General features: G+C 45.8%; 2 protein-coding genes across 2 annotated transcripts; one reads left to right on the forward strand and one right to left on the reverse strand.

The window, feature by feature from the left end:
* Positions 1-4,215: 4,215 nt before the first annotated feature.
* Positions 4,216-19,321, forward strand: LOC310866885 (general transcription factor IIF subunit 2-like; the record flags this gene model as incomplete). The annotated part of the gene is made up of 5 exons (XM_083776681.1): positions 4,216-4,351; positions 8,525-8,609; positions 13,638-13,737; positions 14,730-14,873; positions 19,154-19,321. The coding sequence occupies 5 exons, from the start codon at positions 4,216-4,218 to the stop codon at positions 19,319-19,321; spliced, it is 633 nt and encodes a 210-aa protein (XP_083632807.1).
* Positions 19,322-23,273: 3,952 nt separating this feature from the next.
* Positions 23,274-24,960, reverse strand: LOC310866692 (claudin-14-like; the record flags this gene model as incomplete). The annotated part of the gene is made up of 3 exons (XM_083776401.1): positions 23,274-23,592; positions 23,998-24,224; positions 24,736-24,960. The coding sequence occupies 3 exons, from the start codon at positions 24,958-24,960 to the stop codon at positions 23,274-23,276; spliced, it is 771 nt and encodes a 256-aa protein (XP_083632527.1).
* Positions 24,961-25,333: the final 373 nt, after the last annotated feature.

Raw genomic sequence — 25,333 nt, forward strand, 5'->3', positions numbered from 1 at the left:
TCTAACTTTATTCATGAAGCACATTTAACAACAACAGAGTTGTTAATAATAATAATAAAACAATGCAATGGGAAAACAACACACAATACGGCTAAACATGAGCACACAAATCAATCACTGTTTGAAAGCCAAAGGAATACAAATTTTCAAGTTTTCAAGATGTGTTTCATAATCAGGTAGTGTTGGAGGTGAGGTGTGTGGTGAGGTAGAAATAAATAACAAACAGTATTCCAATATTAACCCGCAGCCCACGTTAAGTTGCCCACGGCTGTACTCCATTAAGCTGAGGACACTACAGTAGCAGTACAATACAATATCTCACAATTAGGGATGTCCCGATTTTCGTTTCGTTTTCGTTTCAGATCCGATCCCGATACGACCATTTCTGTGTTTGCAGATACTGATACCGAATAGAAGTCCACCGACCGGAAATTATGTTTATAGCTATCTAGCTACAGTATATATCTCATGTTGTGTTTATAGCAGACTCCTCACTCAATGTGCACTTGCAGTTCGGGGCAACTCCAAAGCAAACTCCACATGCCCCAACATTTTATTTACCTGCTATAGTGTCAACCCCTTATTACCCCTGTGTCGGATCGGTGGTCAGACTGGCATATTCACCCATACCGATATGACCCGATATGACCAAATAAGGGCCGATCCGCTATACTTTAGCGATACAGTATCGGGACATCTCTACTCACAGTATGGAGGGACATTCTAGTGACAATATGTTACGATCATAACATTATCATTTTTACCACCATAGTTGAGTAACTTTATGGTACGATATATCTCATGCATCCACGTGTTCCTGGTACTTAACATCGTGATGTGTATCTAATGCCACCTGGATAATTATAGACGTCTGAGAAACGTTCTGTAAACACTAACGTTTCATCAAATGCTGTATCAAATATTAATAGTGTTTGGTCTTGATTCCTGTGGCGTGTGAAGTTCATGCTTTGCTTTGGAAGGCCTACAGCTGTCTCTGTAATGTAGGTGGCTTCTCTCTCTCTCTCTCTCTCTCTCCCTCTCCTATACATGTATGTTCCCTCAAGGCCACCAACACATACCGTGCATGCATCCTTCCTAACACACACACACACACAAAGTGTGTGCGTGCGTGCGAAGGTATCCAGGGACTGTAAGGGTTGAGTGGTGGGCGGTTCTGTGTGTGTGTGTGTGTGTGTGTGTGTGTGTGTGTGTGTGTGTGTGTGTGTGTGTGAGAGAGAGAGAGACAGAGAGACAGAGACACAGCGCATGTGTTATTTCATCAAGGGTGGCGCAAATATCTGCACTTTTAGGTGTTATGTGGTTTTATGTGTGCAGCATGACAACTGTTTTAAAGTATTGCACTGCAGTTCATGACAACTAAGGTCTCTGATGTTTATGATGTACTATTACTAAAAAAACTGTGGTTTAAGATCATTAAAGCTGGACTGAAGTGACTGATAGTGTTCTCACGATATACTGCCCGACTCAGAAACTCACAAACTATTACTGTGCTTTTTCGAGACGTCAATATAATTATATCGTTTGTAAATCGCAACACGAGGTCTCAGAAAATATATGTATTCTTTATTTTTATTCTTTTACAAGTTCTTAAAAAAATGATGTTTCTTCATTCATGCCTTGTCTACTGGACTCCCATTGAGTCCAGTGCATTCCGTTAGTTTCTGGTCCAGAGCTTTGTAACTATTGGACTCCCCATTGGGCTGCCCGTGGCCGCCATGAATTGAACGGAGAACTCTCTCGTCCTATAGCTCTGGATTGGATGAATTGTAGAACGAGAGAGAGGGGGAGGATGAGGGGGCTGAAGAAAGACGAGCATCTCTCTGACTCTCTCTCTCTCTCTCTCTCTCTCTCTCTCTCTCTCTCTCTCTCTCTCTCTCCCCCCCTGTCCTGTGGGACTTCAAAATAAAGGTATTCACTGAAAAAGAAAAAAAAAAACACTGGCAGTGGGCGGAATAATTAATGAAATTAATGAACACCTGGCAGTGAAGGTGTTAACCCATTCAGGACGGGAAGCCCTCTTGGTTTCTTAAGCATTATGTTATACTCTAGCTATCTACAAGCTCATAGCGCGGCACCGAGTGCTAATTTTGAAAAATCTTAAAAATGTGGCGCAAGTCTTTGAATATATTGTCTTTCAGAGCGAACGTGTTTAACTCAAATCTTTGCTTCTGGGTGGGTCCCTGGAACCAGGGCCAGATTAAGCTCGAAGGGCCCCCCTTCACATGCACATGTAAATCTTTGTGCGCTCGCGTATCACAAAGCGCAACATTTTTACTGTTTTGGGCCGTTTTGGGACAGTTTTATGCCGTTATATTGGCCTATTTCCGGTCCCCCCCCCCCCATATCAGCTGCCTTCTCACCAACAATAAAACAGCAATCTTCTTAGAACAACATATTTTCAGATGGTGGTCAGCGGCCAAATACAGATCATTCTGGGGGTCCTTGACATGAAATAGTTTGAGAACCACTGACATAGAAACATGAGGTCTTTCAGAAAACATTTGGAAGACATTTTGTAGAATCGAGCTCAGGTCTAAATGGGTTAAATGTTTGACATATTTAGTCTGTCAGTGCATGCGTAGACATGACAGGACTATTTTAAATGATTGACGTACAGTACAGTCATCTCTCAGTGCGTACTGGAGTTATTTTTATCCACGGCATAAACAGACTCAAAACTAAAACGGAGAAGTTCTGAAGCGGCGGCAGACAGGCAATATTGTTTATTTTTTGTTCCATTTGTATTCACAGAGAACAGAATACACATAGTACAGCATCGTGAAGGGCTCTATTCACAGAGAACAGAGTACAGCATCATGGAGAGCTCTATTCACAGAGAACAGAGTACAGCATCATGGAGAGCTCTATTCAGAGAACAGAGTACAGCATCATGGAGAGCTCTATTCACAGAGAACAGAGTACAGCATCATGGAGAGCTCTATTCAGAGATAACAGAGTACAGCATCATGGAGAGCTCTATTCAGAGAGAACAGAGTACAGCCTCATGAAGAGCTCTATTCAGAGAACAGAGTACAGCCTCATGAAGAGCTCTATTCAGAGAACAGAGTACAGCATCATGGAGAGCTCTATTCAGAGAACAGAGTACAGCATCATGGAGAGCTCTATTCACAGAGAACAGAGTACAGCATCATGGAGAGCTCTATTCACAGAACAGAGTACAGCATCATGGAGAGCTCTATTCAGAGAACAGAGTACAGCATCATGGAGAGCTCTATTCAGAGAACAGAGTACAGCATCATGAAGAGCTCTATTCAGAGAACAGAGTACAGCATCATGGAGAGCTCTATTCACAGAACAGAGTACATCCTCATGAAGAGCTCTATTCACAGAGAACAGAGTACATCATCATGGAGAGCTCTATTCACAGAGAACAGAGTACAGCCTCATGGAGAGCTCTATTCACAGAACAGAGTACAGCCTCATGGAGAGCTCTATTCAGAGAGAACAGAGTACAGCATCATGTAGAGCTCTATTCAGAGATACCAGAGTACAGCATCATGGAGAGCTCTATTCAGAGAGAACAGAGTACAGCATCATGGAGAGCTCTATTCACAGAGAACAGAGTACAGCATCATGGAGAGCTCTATTCAGAGAGAACAGAGTACAGCCTCATGAAGAGCTCTATTCACAGAGAACAGAGTACAGCCTCATGGAGAGCTCTATTCAGAGAGAACAGAGTACAGCATCATGTAGAGCTCTATTCAGAGATACCAGAGTACAGCATCATGTAGAGCTCTATTCAGATATACCAGAGTACAGCATCATGGAGAGCTCTATTCAGAGATTACAGAGTACAGCATCATGGAGAGCTCTATTCAGAGATACCAGAGTACAGCATCATGGAGAGCTCTATTCAGAGATAACAGAGTACAGCATCATGGAGAGCTCTATTCACAGAGAACAGAGTACAGCATCATGGAGAGCTCTATTCACAGAGAACAGAGTACAGCATCATGGAGAGCTCTATTCACAGAACAGAGTACAGTCTCATGGAGAGCTCTATTCACAGAACAGAGTACAGTCTCATGGAGAGCTCTATTCACAGAACAGAGTACAGTCTCATGGAGAGCTCTATTCACAGAACAGAGTACAGTCTCATGGAGAGCTCTATTCACAGAGAACAGAGTACAGCATCATGGAGAGCTCTATTCACAGAGAACAGAGTACAGCATCATGGAGAGCTCTATTCACAGAACAGAGTACAGCCTCATGGAGAGCTCTATTCACAGAACAGAGTACAGCCTCATGGAGAGCTCTATTCAGAGAACAGAGTACAGCATCATGGAGAGCTCTATTCACAGAGAACAGAGTACAGCATCATGGAGAGCTCTATTCACAGAACAGAGTACATCATCATGGAGAGCTCTATTCAGAGATAACAGAGTACAGCATCATGGAGAGCTCTATTCACAGAACAGAGTACAGCATCATGGAGAGCTCTATTCAGAGATAACAGAGTACAGCATCATGGAGAGCTCTATTCACAGAACAGAGTACAGCATCATGGAGAGCTCTATTCAGAGATAACAGAGTACATCATCATGGAGAGCTCTATTCAGAGATAACAGAGTACAGCATCATGGAGAGCTCTATTCACAGAACAGAGTACATCATCATGGAGAGCTCTATTCACAGAACAGAGTACAGCCTCATGGAGAGCTCTATTCACAGAACAGAGTACAGCATCATGGAGAGCTCTATTCAGAGATAACAGAGTACAGCATCATGGAGAGCTCTATTCACAGAACAGTGAACAGTTTTTGACTTCTTATATACTGTAAGGCCAGTGGTTCCCAAAGTTTTCATGTCGAGGACTATCATTTTGGGGGTCCTTGAAGGACCCCCAAAATCATAGTCATTGAACTGTGGACACCTTTAGTTTAATAATTTGGGGACCCCCCTCCAACATAGTTTTGGGACCGCTCGAGGGGTCTCAACCCCCAGGATGAGAACCCCTGAACTATATAGGCGTTTGGTCAGAGCAGCTGAAGTCATTCTCTGGTTTGAGGGAGACGACAACTCAGTTTAATTTAGACTGTTGTCGTTGTCGGTTAATTTATGGAACATGAATACACACCAGTACAGTACAGTACAGTACAGTACCGGCAACAGGACTATTTCCAGTGGTTGCCATGCCAGCCTCACAGCAGGCCGTCTGACTCCGACTCACATTACGCCACGAGGATGAGGATGAGGAGGATGATGATGATGATGAGGACATGCATAATTCAGCGGCTCCACATCAAAGGGAGAGTGTCCTCGCCATTAGCGTTTATAAAGGAGGGAGAGAGAGAGAGAGAGAGAGAGGGAGAGGGAGAGGGGGAGGGGGAGGGGGAGAGAGAGATGAAGAGGGAGGGAGGGAGAGAGAGAGAGATGAAGAGGGAGGGAGAGAGAGAGAGATGAAGAGGGAGGGAGAGAGAGAGAGAAAGAGAGAGGAGGGAGAGAGAGCAAAAGTGAGTTTGTAGATGATTAGCGTTGTTGATTAAGCAGTTAGCCATTTAGGCCTGACCTCAAAGTTTATCTTCTAAATCCTAGCAGACCTACAAGCTCGTAGCGCGCCACTCTGTGGCACGCTATGAGCTTGTAGATCTGCTATTTTTCAATAGCTACATTATAACATAATGTTTAAAACAACCAAAAGCAAAAATGGGTTAATGAGAGCAGAGCAGAATGTTTTGTGGTAATCATCAGAGAGAGAGAGAGAGAGATGTCAGAAGATGGAATTTCAACAGAAAACGCATGTGCGCACGTGTGTGTGAAAAAAAACTAAAACCAGTTTGCCGTCTAAATCAACACTGTGGTGCATTGTGTTCTGTCTTTGTGTTCATCATTCATGACTCGGAAATGTTAAAAAAGGAAACAAAACAAAAGCAGCGTGCATGCCGACCCTCGCCTGTCCTTGAGCGCTGAGAGCTATATAGTATTGATTGAAGGTCGATTTGTGTGAGCGTTGCAAGGAAAGAAAAACCTGTTAGCTTCATTTAATTATTCATTCTCTCACTAATTGCTGTGGACCATCTGGCCTTCATCACTGATGAAGCATTTTATTTTTATAATTTATTTTTGGCATGAATATATATATATAAATATATATATATATATATAGTATATATATTTTTTCTGACTGAGACAAATAGAATATTTGCACCAGACAGTCGCACCGCAGTGACTTCACTGTTGGGAAGTAGCTTAAAGGACCACTTCACCACTTTTCAACGTCTCTTTAATATGATTTGGTCCTCAGTAATGTTCATGATAAAATTCCACAATTCTTTTTATACTCTGTCTGTATAGTCTGTGTCTCATAGGAGGGCTATGGGCAGTTCAGAGACCCGTCCACCAGTGACATCATTAGGCAAATTAATTTTTTTAATTAGATGTTTTTTAACGATAATTAGATTTGTATTATAGTGAGGACTAGAAAGCCTGCTGTTTCTATTAGCATAGATTCCCCATTCACTGGTGGACTGGTTTCTGAACTGCCCACAGCCCTTATGAGACAGACTGGTTTCTGAACTGCCCACAGCCCTCCTATGAGACACTAATTGCGGCATTTTATCATGAACATTAGTGAGGACCTATTATATGAATGTAGGTATAAAAGTGGTGAAGTAATATTACTTAAATTTTACTTAATACAATTATACGTTTTAAACATATTTTCGGAACTATAGGGGTGTGTGTGTGTGAGTGCCGCTGCACGTGCACAGCAGCAGTACATAATATGATGGATTTACCAAGCCATTTTGAACAAAAGTCATTCAGAGGAAAAACAAGCAGAACTATATTTTCCTGGAGGCGTTTCACAAACTTTGGAAATATTATGAACAAAAAATAAATCCATTTCAGATGACGTGTTCTGTCAATCTGTCAATCATCCACTGAAGGTCTGTCTGTCTGTCTGTCTGTCTGTCTGTCTGTCTGTCTGTCTGTCTGTCTGTCTGTCTGTCTGTCTGTCTGTGTCTCTCTCTCTCTGTCTCTCTGCCTCTCTCTGTCACTCTCTGTGTGTGTGTCTGTCTCTCTCTCTCTCTCTCTCTCTCTCTCTCTCTCCTCTTTTAGATATAGTTATCCATTATGTAATAATTTCTACATTATGACACATTAAGGTCCCCACGCACCGTCTGCTTCCCGTGGGGGCGTGGTGGACCTGTGATGATTCAAAATGTACCCGTCTGAAGTGAGTGCTATGTACTGTACTAGGCATGTAACGATTCACTCAACTCACGATACGGTTTTTCAGGATATTTTAAACAAAGATATTTTCCAGAAATATTACTGTTTATTTTTATTTTATATAATTTATCTTCCCCCCGGGGTTTTTTCCCATTTTTTATTTAACTACATTGCAAAATAAGTAGCATTACTTTTGAAACATAATTGCCTTCCTTGATGAGCATCAACGACCATCAGCTGGGCACAGTCACAGACACACACATCTCCCCTCTGCAGTCACAGACACACAGCTCTAGCCTGGTTAATAAACCAGACTAATATCGCACGGACCGCGGGATATTAGTCTGGGGAGGCTCAGCTTGGATTACATTTCCAGGGAAACATTTTCTCTTTGACGCAATTGGTCAGAGCTACTGTCAGTCAAAGGTCTCAAGCATTGAAAGTCACTGTACCAAAGCCCGCCCATATTGCATACCGTGTCCCGATTGGCCGCCCACATTCTCTGGTGTAGGAAATGGGCGTACAATTGAGCCTCTCCAGACCGAAATCCGCCGGCAGGCAATTTATTTTTGCCAACGGCTGATTCGGTCTGGTTTATTAACCAGGCTAACACAGCTCCCCTCTACAGAACTATACTACTGAAAGTGACTAATTCTCTCCAAAAGCACTTGAATATGATGGAATATCACTCACCATTATTCACTAGCTCCCCCTTTTTTTGTTTTTCTTCTTTTTTTTTGGAAAATCAATTTTTTGTATTTCAATAAATCGATTCATATGGTCGGGATTAATATCGATATACGATATATCGGTACTGGACTGGACTGGACTGTACAAGCCCTCCTCCCTGGCCTGTGTGTGTGTTAGGCTGTGCAACAGTGACACTTGGTCGTGAACAAACGCTATATTTTGTGCTCGGACACAGCCAGGGACACGGGGTCAGACCCAGTCGCACACTGTAGCTGCCTATAGGAGTGGTTGCACCACTCAAAAACAAGATGAATCAATAAAATACATAGAACCATCAACTGTGTTTTAAATATGTCTAACGACCAGTCTTCAAAGTGCTCTATAGCGACGCGACAACGAGGAAACTTAACAACTTTTGTGTGTGTGTGTGTGTGTGTGTGTGTGTGTGTGTGTGTGTGTGTGTGTGTGTGTGTGTGTGTGTGTGTGTGTGTGTGTGTGTGTGTGTGTGTGTGTGTGTGTGTGTGTGTGTGTGTGTGTGTGTGTGTGTGTGTGTGTGTGTGTGTGTGTGTGTGTGTGTGACACAACGAGGAACTTAACAACTTTTATGTGTGTGTGTTAGATGGCCTCGCTCTGGAGGGTGTGGTGGTTCAGAGAGGGGAGTGCAGGCCCGCTGCCACCGACAACTACTACATGAAGCTGAAGAAGTAAGTCCATTCAATTTCAATTCTAAGGAGCTTTATTGACATATGAGAAAACATACGTTCAGGCACGTGCAGAGTGATAGAGAGGCAGGGGGCTGGACTTTGTCCAAAGACTTTTGGACAAAAATATTTTCGGGGCGCAACCCAGCACTCTTTAGCTTGTGGAGATGTGGTTGTACGACATGGAATTAGTTCAATGCCAAATGCTGCGTTCAAGTTCAGGAGACTTCGGGGGGAAAAAAAACAATTCTCCTGAATGCTGCCTTCCGGCATGGCATGGACAGGAGAGGAAAGGAGGGCATTTGCATTTCTTTCACCATGTAGTAAATGCTGCATTCGTGGTCTGGAGAGGGCAAGTTGTTTTACAGACGGGTAAAAGGGCAGGGGCTGAAGCCCCCTTTGATGTCTATGTGTGCACGTCCCTGCATTTACATTGCCTTAGCAAGTGTCAAAATATACCGTTAGACATGGGGATATATATATATATATATATATACATATACAGCTGGAGGGTACAGCATTGTGAAAATCACATGAACACAACTGTCCGGGTTAAAATCACCCAGGTTTAGTGTTCTAGGGTTTACCAATTTTACTGTCCCCCCCCCCCTTTTTTACTATCTTTATTTGTGTATTTTCTTTTAACGAATTAAACAACAAATTACAAAGTGTTCATGCATGAATGAGTGAATGATAAATAAACTTTAAATAAGTAAGGTAATTACATTAGCTTATCTGCAAGCGATGTAGATTTTCACGAGTTTTGTCCCCGGGGAGAAGAAGGTTGTTCTTCAGAGTGTACTTCAGTAAGATGTTTCTGTGCCTGTGGTGAATGGTATCGCTATAGCAACAGCATCTGTGTGTGTGGTGTGTGCGTGCATGTGTGCGTGCAGAGGAGATGGTGTGTGTGTGTGCGCGCGCGCGCCTCAGGCAGCAGAGTTCTTCATGAATGATTCTGTTGAAACCTACGGTGTGAACGGGGAACGAATTCCGTCACTTTTCCTCAAACGTTCGTGGAGTCGTTGGTTTTGCTCCATGTGGAAAAGCCTGGCGACGCTCCGTAAGGCCTGGCTACGCCCCGTAAGGCTCAGTCAGTCGGTGGTGAAAGAACGCCACCTTTTTTTTGAGGTTTCATTAATTTTCATACTTTTTTCTTTTAGGTTTTATGACCTCAATTACATCCACACAACCTCAACTTTGAACATTCAGTGGATTTTCTGTGGTCTGGGGTTTTCTCTGTGTGTTCTGAAGCCTTTTGAGCTGCAATGAAAACAGGCAAAAATCCCTCAACAGTGACACAGAAACTGCACTCCTAAGAGTCCTCAATGACATACGTCTAACCACTGATACAGGCTCCCCTGCAGCGCTGGTGCCCCTTGATCTGACAGCCGCATTTGACACAGTGGATCATCGGATCCTGCTGTCCAGATTGGAGCACCATGTTGGCATTTCTGGCACCGCTCTAACATGGTTCAGGTCTTATCTTACCGATCGTTGTTTTAAAGTTAGACTAGGCGACTTTAACTCCAGTGTGGCCCCTCTAACCTGTGGCGTCCCTCAGGGTTCCATCCTTGGTCCCATCCTCTTTCTGCTCTACATACACCCACTAGGCTCACTCATTAAACAACCCAACAAATCATTTAATCTCTATGCAGATGATATTCAGCTCTACTTACCTCTAAACATGACCAGCACCGACCCCGCTCAGCCGCTGTTGAAGTGCCTCTCTGATATCAAATCTTGGATGGATACAAACTTTCTCACTCTGAACGAAAGCAAGACCGAAGTCATCATTTTCAACCATAACCCCAGCTCACCCATCACCCCACTCGGTCCCCTCAGTGATAACATCCATTCTTCAGTTAAGAGCCTTGGTGTCACCTTTGACAATAACTTCAAATTCGCACATTAGTTCTGTGGTCAAGGCTAGCTTTTTTCAACTTAGGCTTCTAGCTAGGGCAAAGGCCTGTCTGCCCCGTACTGACCTCGAGAGAGTCATCCACGCCTTTATTTCAACTCGACTAGATTACTGTAACGCTCTCTATGCAGGCATCGATCAGTCAGCTATTAGGCGTCTTCAGCTTGTCCAGAATGCCGCCGCTCGCCTCCTCACCAACACAAATAGGCGGGACCATATCACCCCAGTCCTCGCCTCCCTCCACTGGCTCCCTGTCTGCTTCAGAATTGATTTTAAGATTTTAGTGTTTGTTTTTAAAGCCCAAAATGACCTGTCCCCTCCATATTTAGCTGAATTGATCACTCCCTATGTCCCAACAAGAGCCCTGAGATCGGCCAATCAGTCTCTCCTGATTGTTCCTGACACACAATTCAGGACCAGAGGAGATTGCGCGTTCGCCGTGGCCGGTCCCAACGTCTGGAACGCCCTGCCGTTCCATGTTCGCTCTGCTCGGTCATTGACGGTTTTCAAATCCCTATTAAAGACAATTTTTTACTCTATCGCTTTTAATTCAATTTAATTTAATTCTACCCATGTACGATGTTCCCATGTATTGCCTATTGTATCTTACATTTTTCTCTCTTACACATTGAAATAATGCTATATTTTATCACCTTCTTTCTGTTTGCCTGTGTATGTTATTATGCGTTGTAATCTGAAGCACTTTGGTTCGACCTTGGTCGATGTAAATGTGCTATATAAAGTTTGATTTGATTTGATCTGCTGGCAAATTGCTATGTCGGATGTGTGGCCTCACAGTCCACAGGGAAATCAAAGCACTTGTTTGAGTCCGAAAACCCCAGACCTGCACAGAAGATCCATTGAATTGAACGTGTCGTCTCCAAACAGCTCTCTCTCCATCTCTCACAGAACAACCTGCTGGATCCCAACCAGTCCGGATTCAAGAAGGCCCACTCCACAGAAACTGCCCTGCTGGCAGTCACAGAAGCACTACATGCTGCCCAAGCTGCTTCCCACTCTGCAGTACTGATTCTCCTAGACCTATCAGCAGCATTTGACACAGTGAACCACCAGCTGCTCCTAGACACCCTAGCGGAGCTAGGCATCGGTGGAACGGCACTAAAGTGGTTCTCCTCCTACCTCACCGACCGGACCTACCAGGTTTCCTGGAAAGGTCTGTTATCATCCCCCCGAACCCTCCAAACTGGGGTCCCACAGGGATCTGTACTTGGTCCCCTCCTTTTCTCACTGTATACTAAATCCCTTGGCACTATCATCTCTGCCCACAATATATCCTATCACTGCTACGCCGATGACACACAACTGTTCCTATCCTTCCCCCCCTCTACCACTCAGGTGGAAGAGCGCATCACTGCATGCCTGGCTGACATCTCACAGTGGATGTCCTCCAACCATCTCAAGCTGAACCCAGACAAGACTGAGCTTCTCTTCTTCCCAGCTAAGTCCTGCCCTATGCGGGAGCTAACTATTTCCGTAGACAACGCCCTGGTAACGTCTGTCCCAACAGCCAGGAATCTTGGTGTTGTCCTGGACAGTCAGCTCTCGTTCAAACCTCACATCACAGCTGTCACTCGATCCTGTAGGTTCACACTCTATAACATACGACGAATTAGACCGTTCCTCACCCAGGAATCAGCCCAGCTCCTAATCCAGACAACAGTCTTATCAAAACTCGACTACTGTAACTCCCTCCTTACTGGCCTACCAGCATGTGCACTTAAGCCTCTCCAGCTGATCCAAAATGCAGCAGCTCGCTTGGTCTTCAACCAGCCAAAATTCTCACATCTCCCCCCTGCTCCGCTCCCTCCACTGGCTCCCGGTCGCTGCCCGCACAGAATACAAAACTCTGATGCTGGCATTCAAAGCAACCAAAGGTATGGCTCCCCCATATCTTACAAGTATGATTGAACCCTACAAACCCTCCCGCGCACTCAGATCAGCCAACGCAGGGAAGCTGGAAGTACCCTCACTAAAAACGCCGGGACAACGCTCCACACGTCCCAAACTCTTCTCCCTTCTGGCTCCAAAACTGTGGAATGCACTTCCCATTGCAGTCAGAACTGCAGCATCACTCCCAATCTTCCGCCGTAGCCTGAAAACCCACCTTTTCAGACTCCATCATGGCCCTTAGCACTTACCCTAAACCCTTAGATAGCATTTCTGTTGGATTATATAGCATTTGATACAGACTTATAGCATGTTATGTAGACAGCACTGTAATTGTATTGTATGTAGTCATAGCACGCCATAGTACACATATATAGCATAGTAGTAAAGATGTATAGTTTATATGTATAGTGTATGTATAGTTTCACTATATAAATATTCCACTGTTACTTTCTTAGCTTATGCATGTTTCATGATAAATGCTTTTTATGTGATGTATTCCCATGCTTTGTTCTTGCTTAAATGTAAGTCGCTCTGGATTAAGAGCGTCTGCTAAATGCCTAAATTGTAAAATTGTAAATTGAATGTTACAAGTTCAGTTTTGTGGGGTGCAATTGAGAAAAATAATAAATAAGAACAATTTCCAAAACATATCTATATCTTTTTTGGAGGGGTGACCTTTAAAACCCTGCAAGACCCTGTGTTCACCTAAACATCATCATTGATGTTCATTGCAATGCCATTGGTCATGATATTTATAATAAAAATATAAATATGATAATAATAATAATATATTTTTAATAATAACTGCTGAAAAAAGCCCTAATGCGCTGTGAGCTTGTACATCCGCTGCGTTTGGATATTTTTGGCCAAGTGTGACCTGTTTATTAGGGGGGAATTTCATCCCCTGTCTAAGGCTGACCCTTCTAACATCCCCTGTCTCTCTCTACCATTCTCTGTCTCTCTCTTAACATCCCCTGTCTCTCTCTTAACATCCCCTGTCTCTCTCTGCCATTCTCTGTCTCTCTCTACCATTCTCTGTCTCTCTCTACCATCCCCTGTCTCTCTCTACCATTCCCTGTCTCTCTCTACCATTCTCTGTCTCTCTCTACCATTCTCTTTCTCTCTCTACCATTCTCTGTCTCTCTCTACCATTCTCGGTCTCTCTCTAACATTCTCTGTCTCTCTCTACCATTCTCTCTCAGGAGTTTGACCGCAGAGTCCATCAAGCCTCGCCGTGTGACCGAGCAGCTGGAGAAAGCTGTCACCACCGTCTACAAGCCTGTGGCCAATCACGTTGTTAACGTAAGCAACGTTAAAATCTTATGGTATTTATTCGATTAAAACATTTCAGTCGACCAAAACGTGACTAAAACTAAATAGAATTTCATTCAAAAGACTACATACATCCATCTTCAACCGCTTATCCGAGAGGCATCCTAACCAGATGCCCGAACCACCTAAGATGGCTCCTTTCCAGGCGAAGAAGCAGATACTCTCTCCCGCATGACTGAACTTCTCACCCTATCTCTAAAGGCTCATACATACTCCAGTTTTTGGTGATATAGCTTATCACCGCGGTGTAGTTTTTAAAGGGTTGGAAAACTACACCATTACGTCAATCGCGGTGATGATCAGCTATCACCGCGGACACAGACCCATCTCTCTGTTTTTACTATCAGACAAGTCTTTTCACTCTGGAGCTATCACCCCGTTCACTGATTGGTCTAGAAGTTGGGTAAACCACAGGGAGGCGGGGTCAATCCTTAAGGACATCACCGCGAGTATGATGGCCTCAACTCTTATCACCGTTTTAGGTGGTAAGCTATCACCTAAAACGGTGATAACCTATCTCCACAAACTGGAGTATGTATGAGCCTTTAGGGAGATGCCAGCCACCCGTTGGAGAAAACTAATTTTGGCCCGCTTGTATTCGAGACCTTGTTCTTTGGGTCATCACCCCACACGAAGACGGAGAGCTTTGCTTTCCAAAGACTACAACTAACAGTAAATGTGGACTACAACTAACGGTAAATGTGGACTACAACTAACAGTAAATGTGGACTACAACTAACAGTAAATGTGGACTACAACTAACAGTAATGTGGACTACAACTAACGGTAAATGTGGACTACAACTAACAGTAAATGTGGACTACAACTAACGGTAAATGTGGACTACAACTAACGGTAAATGTGGACTACAACTAACAGTAAATGTGGACTACAACTAACAGTAAATGTGGACTACAACTAACGGTAAATGTGGACTACAACTAACAGTAAATGTGGCGCAGGTGGAGCACGAGAAGAAGAGGAAGTCAGAGGGGAGGATGGTGCGTGCGGAGCGCCAGGTGGTTCTGGACATGCTGTTCTCCGCCTTCGAGAAACACCAGTACTACAACATCAAGGACCTGGTGGACGTCACCAAGCAGCCCGTGGTGAGTATAGCCCCACCTGGTGGAGAAACACCAGTACTACAACATAGTGGTGAGTAGCCCCCCCCCCCCCCCCCCCTAGTGGAGAAACAGCCCGTGGCAGGTTAAAACTGAGCCGTGGCTTCCTGTGAGGTTGGGTTCTGGGGTAGGGCGTCGGAGCCGGACTGTTAAGGCTCATACGTATAGTCTGGATTTTCAGTGGTGGGGTGACCACCGAACTACAACATGACGTCACTGAGCCGCGGTGAAGAGCAAACCACCGGCACCGCTCCAGCCCTTCTCTCTGTTTTTACTCACCACCGCTCAACGTTATTTCAGCTCCGGTGGTCAGCTCACCACCGGAGCGGTGGTCACCTCACCACCGAAAATCCAGACTATGAATAGGCCTTTAGTACATCGGACCAAACGCATGCAAAAACAGCTGATCTTACAAGCTTTTTTCGTCCAACCTTTAACCTTTAACCTCTAACACACTCTGCGCGTCCCTGCATCCGCTGCCACCTGACCAATCGCATGCTCCCGCAGTCACCTGACCAATCACATGCTCCTGCGGTCACCCACTCCTTCAAACGACAGCATCAAAGGTCCCCTAATTTCTCCTGATGTGCAGGTTGGTGCCTTGCATGGTTTCCTCCGCCATCGGTGTAAGAATGAATGGGTGAATGTAATGCACAATCTATGTGAAGCACTTTGGATAAATGCACCATTTTAAGGCATGACTAACAGGTTTGTCTTTTTTTCTTCTTTAAAGTAAAAACATATGATGATCACCTACCCACAATGCACCCTGGCCTTGCGAATAATTCAAGGAGTCGCCCACAGCAATGACACCTGTCACCTGTTTGGCTTAAAATTAGCCTCAGGTGTACATACACACACACACGCACGCACGCATGCACGCACGCACGCACACAGGCACACACGCACACACACACACACACGATTCTCTGCCGGCCCGGCCAGGCCCAGCCTGGCATCGATCCACCACACTATTGATCCATATGTACTGTGTGTGTGCGTGTGTGTGAGTGTGTGCGTGCCTGTGTGTGTGCTTGCGTGCGTGTATGTGGGCCTCTGTGTGTGCGTGGGGGCCTGTGTGTGTGTGTGTGTGTGTGTGTGTGTGTGTGTGCGCATGCATGTGTGTGGGCCGGTGTGTGTGCATGCGTGCTAGGGTGTGTGTGTGTGTGTGTGTGTGTGTGTGTGTGTGTGCGTGGGTACATGTGTGTGTGGGCCTGTGTAAGGAGACCTTGCAGGTCTCTGTGCTTCAACATGTGTTTGGCTCTTATCTGATTGCATAACAGATGACCGAGTAGGAGTTAAGCTGTATATCAACACTCCGTCTGTCTGTCCCTCAGTAAGAGTTAAGCTGTGTATCAACACTCCGTCTGTCTGTCCCTCAGTAGGAGTTAAGCTGTGTATCAACACTCCGTCTGTCTGTCCCTCAGTAGGAGTTAAGCTGTGTATCAACACTCCGTCTGTCTGTCCCTCAGTAGGAGTTAAGCTGTGTATCAACACTCCGTCTGTCTGTCCCTCAGTAGGAATTAAGCTGTGTATCAACACTCCGTCCGTCTGTCCGTCTGTCTGTCCCTCAGTAGGAGTTAAGCTGTGTATCAACACTCCGTCCGTCTGTCTGTCCCTCAGTAGGAGTTAAGCTGTATATCAACACTCCGTCTCCGAGAGAGAGAGGAACTGACGCTAATAACTGAGTGTACAAATTTAACCTTTTTCATTCATTCCGAAGACCCCCATAACTATGAGTGTTTTCTGTACCTTTTAATGAGAAAAAAGAACAGAAAATCAGGACTGGTCTCGCCTCCCGTCGGTCTCGGTCTCCACTTGGACTCGGCCTCGACCCCCTCCCACACTCCCAGACTTGGGCTCAATCCCAATTCCCCCCTTCGTCCTGGCCCTTAGCCCTTGCCCTTGCTTATGCGCGTTCACGTGAGGGGGAAGGGTTATCTAAATTGTCTTTGGATCGAGGGGTAGGGCCGAGGGCGAGGGGTAGAATCCCCTTCGTTTGAAGGGATATCTCGACGGGACTTCAAACGGAGCAACATCACTGAGGGCTGAAAGGCAGACGAGGTAAGAAGCCTTTTATGTCCTTTATTATGGAAAAATATTATAATAACCAATATTATTTGAATGTATTAACAATCTGCATCGCCAAAAATATCGCAATCTCTAGCAAAGGTTAACGTTACCTCACGTGAACTAACGATATGATACGGCGTTGAATTCATACAACGTTACCCATTCATTTGGCGCCGCATCGGCACTTTATTCTTTTTTATTTATCGCCGGTGCGCCGGTGATACAACTCGGATGCAAGCTAGCTTATTAGCAGGCATCAGTCCGACCCCCCAGACCACGATATGTAAACATTCTGCTGTTTTGGAGCTCTTAAAAGCCGTGAAATAGCCTACTGTACCTACATAACGCTGTCACTGCATAACGTTGGCTACTCGCTGCAGTGATAGCTATGGTTTTATCATGACCAATGCTAAGCTAATCCCCACAAGTTGCAAAACTTACATAACTAATTAGCAATGGTGTTGTTTTTTCCCCCAGGCAAACCAGCTATGGAAACAGATTGCAAGCTGCTGTGCAGACTGTACATTGGATGGAGATGAATCACGATGGCATTTTCATTGATAGAAAATTACTCTGTTCTTAATGATATTAAAAACAATGAACACAGTGACCACAGCCCCTTCTTTCTATACTGTAAATTGTTTTTCCTTTTTCTAACCCTGTATATATATCTGTACCCATGCTATACAAACTGTTAATACAATAATCAATGAATCAGGTACAACTGTTGAGCAGGTGTCAGAATGAGCTATATCTAGCTGAATTACATTATGCATGGTGGGCTACCAACATGAGACAAAATTACAATATATTTATTTCATCATAACCACAGCAACGTTATATTTACGTTCCATCTCTACAGCTTAAATCAAATGGAAAGTAGTTTCCAAAGTGGGTTGTGGACTAAATGATAGTTTGTACACTCTCAGAGTTAATTAACATTGATTTTACAATATAAATTGGGGGTTCTAGAGACAGAAATGCCATCAAAGTTTGGGGACCACTGGCCTGTAGTGAGCTTGCAGATCAGCTATTTTCTGAGAACAGGTTGTATATCTACAAGGGATGTTCAATATTTAGGGACGTTCCAATTCCTAGGGGGATGATTTATCTCCCTACCCCTTGACACTCATTATGTAGGGACAAGGGGAAGGGGCTAGGGCTGAGGGGTAGGGTTAAAAAAGGAATTGGGAAAGGGCCTTGGTCTTGACTTGGACTCGCTTTAGGTGGACTCGACTACAACAGTAATAAATGCATAGTTTCATTATATAGATATTCCACTGTTGTGTTGTTCTTGCTCACCGTAAGAGCGTCTAGCCTTGGAAACCCAGACGTTTTTATTTCCAGGGAGAAAAAAGAAAGTCCACTTCAATTCGGCAATTCGGCGCAAATGTCGATCGATCACTCTCTGCTGATTTCTGATCATCTGCACCTTTGTTAAATTGACGCACACCCCACACACACACACACACAACTCTCTCTCTTTCTGTCGCTCTAAGTAATTAGGGCAGATTCATACTCTTTCATACAATTTTACCGGTGTTTCGGCGCTGTAGTGCCGAAATGATTTTGGCTCGTCAAATTTTTTCTTTAGCACGAAGAGCCGACTTTAGGAAAGTATCCCCCCCCCCACCCCCCCGAACCTCAAATGACGTCACATTGTAGGCTCTACAGCCGAACCGACTTTTATTCGGCTCTAAAATAGGAGTATGAATCGGCCCTTAGTCTCATGTCACGCAGCTGCGTCTACATTCTCCCGGCGGATCCTGCCGGGAGCTGCCTATGCCATAGAAAGCATAGGTGGACCCATAGAGTATTAAAAGGATAGAGACTGATCTGGTGCGAAGCTCCGCCCCCTCCGATATTCATGTCAGTGGAAGTAGCTCAGTGGCGTTTTGAAGCACCCGGAAGGACCGTCTCAAAACGTCTACTTCCGCATTGGACCACAACATGTTGGTGGTCAAATGCGGAAGTGCAACCGAGCGCTCAATGTTAAAGCCCAGCTGTACGGGGTTTCCTCGTCATGAATCCACGGGTCCGCCTGCAGTCCTTCCTCTTACCACTAGGGCCCAGTGCTTCAACGTTGGAGCGCCTCACTGGCCCCTTGGGTGGACCCCAGGCTAAGTTCGTCTGATAAAATGCCTACGCTGTAAATTGTAAATGTGCACGTGTGTTCTCCCCCCCCTCCCCAGATGTACCTGAAGGAGATCATGAGGGAGATCGGCGTGTACAACACCAAGGGGGCGCACAAGAGCACCTGGGAGCTGAAGCCGGAGTACAGCCACTACGCGCAGGCCGCTGAAGAAGAGGAGGAGGGGGAGGACGGGGGGAGGACGAAGAAGAAGAAGAGCTCCGCCTAGACCGCCCGGAGACGACCCTCCTGGCCTGGCCTGGCCTGGCCTGGCCTGGCTGCTACACCCTCCTCTGGGCCAATCCTGGCTGGGCTGGCTGCTTCCACCTCCACCCTCTGCTGACCCCTGCTGGCCGGATGTGGGAGTGCGGCCTGGTTGAACCATCGTCATCGTTGAGGGTGAACTCATGCTGGCCTCTGAGCGGTGAGACTATTGTTCAATTTGAGAACTTCATAATTTTAGTGTTTGGTTGTTGTTATTTTGTTGTTGTTGAAATGCTGCCCCCCGTATTGTCTAATTTTGGCTCTTTTCGACTGAGAAGGTAATTAATAGCTTTGCAAGGAAGGAAGGAAGGAAGGAAGGAAAAAGAAAAATGGTGGAGTCTTTGTGGTGGTATTGGTGAAGTCGTATACCCTACCTCACTATTATGCTAATAAGTGACCCAGCCACATTGTTGTTTAAGTTTAGTTTTTGAGGGGGACTGTATGAGTAAAGGAACATTAAAATAACCGCCGCCACCGCCCTCTGTGTTCTATGGTTGTTGTTTGTTTGGAGGTCAAAGCCGTGCTGCCTGGTGAAGGTCCTTTAGGTCAGCGGTGCTCAAGGTACGGTCCTGGGACCCCCAAGGGGTTCTGGGGGTCCCCAGCCAGCCAGCCAGCAGTGTTGATTTCAGCGACTAAAACTATGACGAAATAATGTTCGTTGACTGCCTTTTTTTCACTGACGAAAACTACATAAAAACTAAGTCACTATGATGACTAAAACTGAGACTAAATACTATTAACAACAGATCTGTACAAAATAGACTAAAATGATATGGAAGGGAAGAGATCAAAGTAATTTTGGTTGCATGCCGAAAATAGCAGATCTACAAGCTCACAATTATGTCACAGCCCGACGCGTTGTGAGCTTGTATATCGGCTGTTTTCAGCACGGAACTAAGTGTAAAATCAGGCATTTTGACGCCATCATCATCCCATACTTGTTTAAAAAAGGACAGAGCCAACAGCCGAGTTGACAAATCAATCAAGAAAGAAAGGGCAGTGTACAACAGTGTACACAGTTTTTCTTCTGTCTAATTATTTGCTCTGCCCAAAAAAAAAAGTTTATTGTCATGATTTGTCAACTCGGCTGTTGGCTCTGTCCCGAGGCTTTTAACCCATTCAGGTCTTCTAAATCATGACAATTTTCTGAAAGATTTGAGGCACATTTTAACGATTTTTCAAAAATAGCAGATCTACAAGTGAGCTTGTAGGTCTACATTCACATGTTCACCGAGTGCCGCGCTACAAGCTTGTAGATCTGGGGAGTCCACAGCCAAATAGAGGGTATGCGCACGCATAAAGTGAATGGCAAATCGAGTGGCAAAGTGAGTTTAACATTGTTTAATGACGTTTAATGCAATCAGATAGGACTTTTCTCAAGGCCAAAAAGTAGTTTTTTGCCACTCAGTACAGGCGTTCCTGCAGTATTTCCGGGTTTGATGATGATGTCACGCGCATACCCTCTATATATATACAGATAATTCTGGGGGTCCTTCTGACGTGAAAAAGGTTGAGCACCACTGACACAGAAACACAGGTTTTTCAAAAAACTTTTAAGATTTAGAAAACTTTATTTTTTTTAGAATCGGCCTCAGGTCTAAATGGGTTAAAGTCCATTAGACTATAGCTCTATGTTCGCCACACACACACCTGGAAAACAATCAAGTGGTCTCCACACAGTAGGCCCTATAGGGTTACACTGCCACCTGCCTGACATTTGTTGTCATTGTCTGTTCTCAAGTCCACATGCTGTATACAATCAACTTGCTGCCAATATATTATTGTCTCCACCAGGCCGAAGGCATGTGGGGAGAGTATGTTTTGCACTCCGTCCGTCCGCGTGTCCGTCCGTGTGTCCGTGTGTCCGTGTGTCCGTGAACAGCTAATCTCGGCCACCGTTAACCCGGTCGATGCCATATTTTGCACACACACTCCCTGGATGCCAACCATGAACCTCTGCCCCAAACTTTCCAGAACGGCCTGTTATAGCGCCACCAGGAGGCCGCTTTGTGCAAAACAAGTTTTTGCACAGTACACCTACAGATTTTGTCCAAACATCACGCAAATTGGTACACAGTCTCTCTAGAGCCATTCAACGAAACGGGTCTTTCAGATTTATCAGACTCCATCCTGATTGGTTAAGATTGGCTTCCAAAGTTCACAGGAGTGCTCAGTTTCAAACAAAATGCTGCAAATCATGAACACATCGCGTGATTTCCGTGAAATTGTGCACCCACATTCCCACTAGGCCGAGGACGAAATGCCACATGAACAATTTCAACTCAGCCTCAAGGTGGCGCTATAACTGGCCGAAAAGTGTTTTTACCTCTAACTGCACGGATCTGTGGATAACCTGGTGGAGACCTGTGCCCGGAAGGGCACTTTTTCTAGTTGTTAAATGGAACGCTGTGAGTCCTTCCTGTTGTGCACCAGTACATAGAGTCCTTCCTGTCCAATGGAATGCTGTGGTGTGCGTCGGTATATATACAGTCCTCCCTGATATTCTTTTAGTTTGTCCCACTTTCTCACAGGGATGGTTCCAACTCTTTCATTAACGATCTTCCCCCCAAAAAAACAAATGCAAAGCAAAGCAAAGAAAAGTTCTTTGTTTACCCAGGAAAGTGGACTAAGCTCGAGATGCTTGTTTACAGCCACACCCTGCTCATAGAACATTTCATGGTAGGGGTTCACTGCCTTGCTCAAGGGCACTTCAGCGGTGGTAATTTTAACGTGCCGGTCCGGGGATTCAAACTGGCGACCTTCCGGTATCAAGACCGCTCCGCAAACCGTTCGGCCACCACTGCCTCAGTGGTGGACAGTAACTAACTAAGTACATTTACTGTACTTGTACAAATACTGTACTTTAGGAACATTTTGATTTAAAATTATAAACAATTGAAATGTTTGGAAAAAAGTTTAAACCAAAAAAACGTCACAACTTTTAAAAACAATCCCAACTTAATTATTTCAAACGTATTCTTAAGTAAAATAAAAAAAACGAATGATTTCCATGAATAAAAAAGGTTAAGTATAGTTAAAACAGCAGATCTATACAAGCTTGCGACACTGGCACAAAATGGCACGTTGCGGGCTTGTAGATCTGCTATTTTCACTTGTTTGGGTCCTGCGGGCAAATTGATTTTTTTACATTTTAACATTGTGTTGCAGATTAAACATTTTCATAGATTTCATGGTTTCATGGTAGGGATGCATCGGAATCGGTCATTTAACCCATGTTGGTGTTTTAAGCATTATGTTCTATGTATCTGTGTGTGTGTGTGTGTGTGTGTGTGTGTGTGTGTGTGTGTGTGTGTGTGTGTGTGTGTGTGTGTGTGTGTGTGTGTGTGTGTGTGTGTGTGTGTGTGTGTGTGTGTGTGTGTGTGTGTGTGTGTGTGTGTGTGTGTGTGTGTGTGTGTGTGTGAAAGGGTGAATATAATGCACAATCTATGTAAAGCGCCTTGGATAAAGGCGCTATATAAATGCACCATTTACCATTTTACCTTCCACGTGCTATACGTCCAACCGGGGAAACTCCCCCTGTCAGATGATAAGAAGCGTCTTGGACTCCTCATGCATAGAAGGGGGCATGAGCTCAGTCCGTTGCTCTCCCCAGGTTGGCAGAGGAAGTGTAGCGCTCAGGATTAAATTAGATAATTGACACAGAGTGAAACATAATGGGTTATAAAATTGTGGTTATACATTGACGTGAAGTGAAGTGAAGGGAGCTCTTATCATCATACATCATCTCATTCCGGCCAATCGCAATTTCCGTCCTCACTTTCGTCTTCAATGTTTGTGTGAAAACTGGCCACTCATTGTCAATGGCATTCAATGTTTGTGTTTACACAAACCCTCAAAGCTGGCCATAGGAAGGGCTCCTATAAGCGCCCCTCAAAAAATGACAAGCCATGACGGTTTCAGACGTAGTCGCTGAGCCTGTAGCCGCTGCTGGACCTGGAAAGCCGCGACGGCGGCCCGCGGCGGTGGTTGTCCTTCAGCGCCTGCGGGGGGCGGTAGGGAGGCGCTGCGGCTGGGGGGCGGGGCATCATGGCGTCGAAGGGAGGAGGAGGAGGAGACGGCGGGCGGTATCTGGGCACGCGGAGTCCGCCCGCGGCCCCGCCCGCTCCGCGGCGGTCGCCATGACAGCTCCAGCACAGCGCAGCCCCGCCAGACATGCTCAGGAAGGACGAGGCGAAGCCGAGGTACACCGCCATGCCGATCTCGTACTTCATACCGCTGGGGGGGAGGAGGAGACGCAGTGGTTATCAATTAATTAATCAATCAATCACTCAATTCATTAACCCATTTAGACCTGAGGACGATTCTACAAATGTCTTCTAAATCTTGACAGAAACCCTATGTTTCTATGTCAGACGTTCGTAAACATTCTCATGTCAAGGACCCCCATCTGAAAATATGTAGTTCCAGGGACCCCCCAGAAGCAAAGATTTGAGTTACAGACACTCTGAAAGAATATGTATTCAAAGATTTGCGCCACATTTTCAAGATTGTTAAAAAATAGCAGATCTGGCACTCGGTGAGCTTGTAGATCTGCCATTTTTCAATAGTTAAAGTATAACATAATGCTTAATCGACGGAACATTCACGAGCAGTGAATCAGTTAAGGGGTGGTACACTGACCTCGGGAGGAAGGGGTCGTAGAAGTCCAGGACGACATCGTGGGTGGTCCAGCACACGGTGACCAGGCACAGCAGCCCGGCGGCCACGAAGCACACGCCTCCACTCAGCGCCATCGCCGGCTTGGCGGGCGAGCCGCGGGCGAAGCGCGTGCACTTCATGCCCGCCACGGACACCAGGAGGGCCAGCGCGGAGGTGACGCAGGACAGGACCATGAGGGCGCGGGCAGCCTGCGGGCGGGGGAGGAACGCATGGACAATCGGCACCGGGATTTCGTTCAGAATAACAGCTCGGGGTGCCGCGCAGATATGGCCGCTTTTACTCTGTAAGCAGTAGCAGTAGGTACGTACCTGGAGGTCAGCGGGCAGTGCAGGCAGTAGCAGCAGTATACGTACCTGGAGGTCAGCGGGCAGTAGCAGCAGTAGGTACGTACCTGGAGGTCAGCGGGCAGTGTCAGCAGTAGCAGCAGTAGGTACGTACCTGGAGGTCAGCGGGCAGTGCAGGCAGTAGCAGCAGTATACGTACCTGGAGGTCAGCGGGCAGTAGCAGCAGTAGGTACGTACCTGGAGGGCAGCGGGCAGCGCCAGCAGTAGCAGCAGTATACGTACCTGGAGGTCAGCGGGCAGCGCCAGCAGTAGCAGCAGTATACGTACCTGGAGGTCAGCGGGCAGTGCAGGCAGTAGCAGCAGTACGTACCTGGAGGTCAGGTAGCAGCGCCAGCAGTAGCAGCAGTATACGTACCTGGAGGTCAGCGGGCAGCGCCAGCAGCGAGCGGTGCAGCTCACACTGGTAGATGCCCGTGCTGTGCCACACGCACTCCATCCACAGGCCCTTCATGTAGGCCGAGGCCGTGATGATGTTGGAGCCCACGTAGGCCGTGCGCCGCCACTCCGGGAGGCACGTGGAGACTACGCTACCCACGAGGCCGAGCAGGCCCAGCAGGAAGCCCAGGATCTGCACCGCCATGCCGGCCGCCATGGTCGGTCTGACGGCTGGCGTGACAGAGACAGACAGACAGACAGACAGACGATCCACTTGATGAAAGTCGTTTGGAGCCAAAAAAATAAAGAAAGAATTGCTTTTCAACCTTTCAACTTTGTGTTCCGGTATAGCTCATCTGGTAGAGCTCTCGTCTTTGCACCACAAGTTCATGGGTTCGATCCCGGGGCACCGCCAACTCGCCAAGCGTATGAGGAGCACGTCGTGCGGGGAGTAACTTGGAGCTGATGGTAGGTGTGGGCCTAGGTGTAGGTGTGGGCCTCAGCAGTCCATCTCCCAGAAGTCTAGCACGTTGTAACGGGGACAGACTCCATCTCCCAGGGGTCTATAGTGCATTTTA

Source organism: Protomyctophum parallelum (genome assembly GCF_964188405.1).
Source record: "Protomyctophum parallelum genome assembly, chromosome: 11".
Lineage (NCBI taxonomy): Eukaryota > Metazoa > Chordata > Actinopteri > Myctophiformes > Myctophidae > Protomyctophum > Protomyctophum parallelum.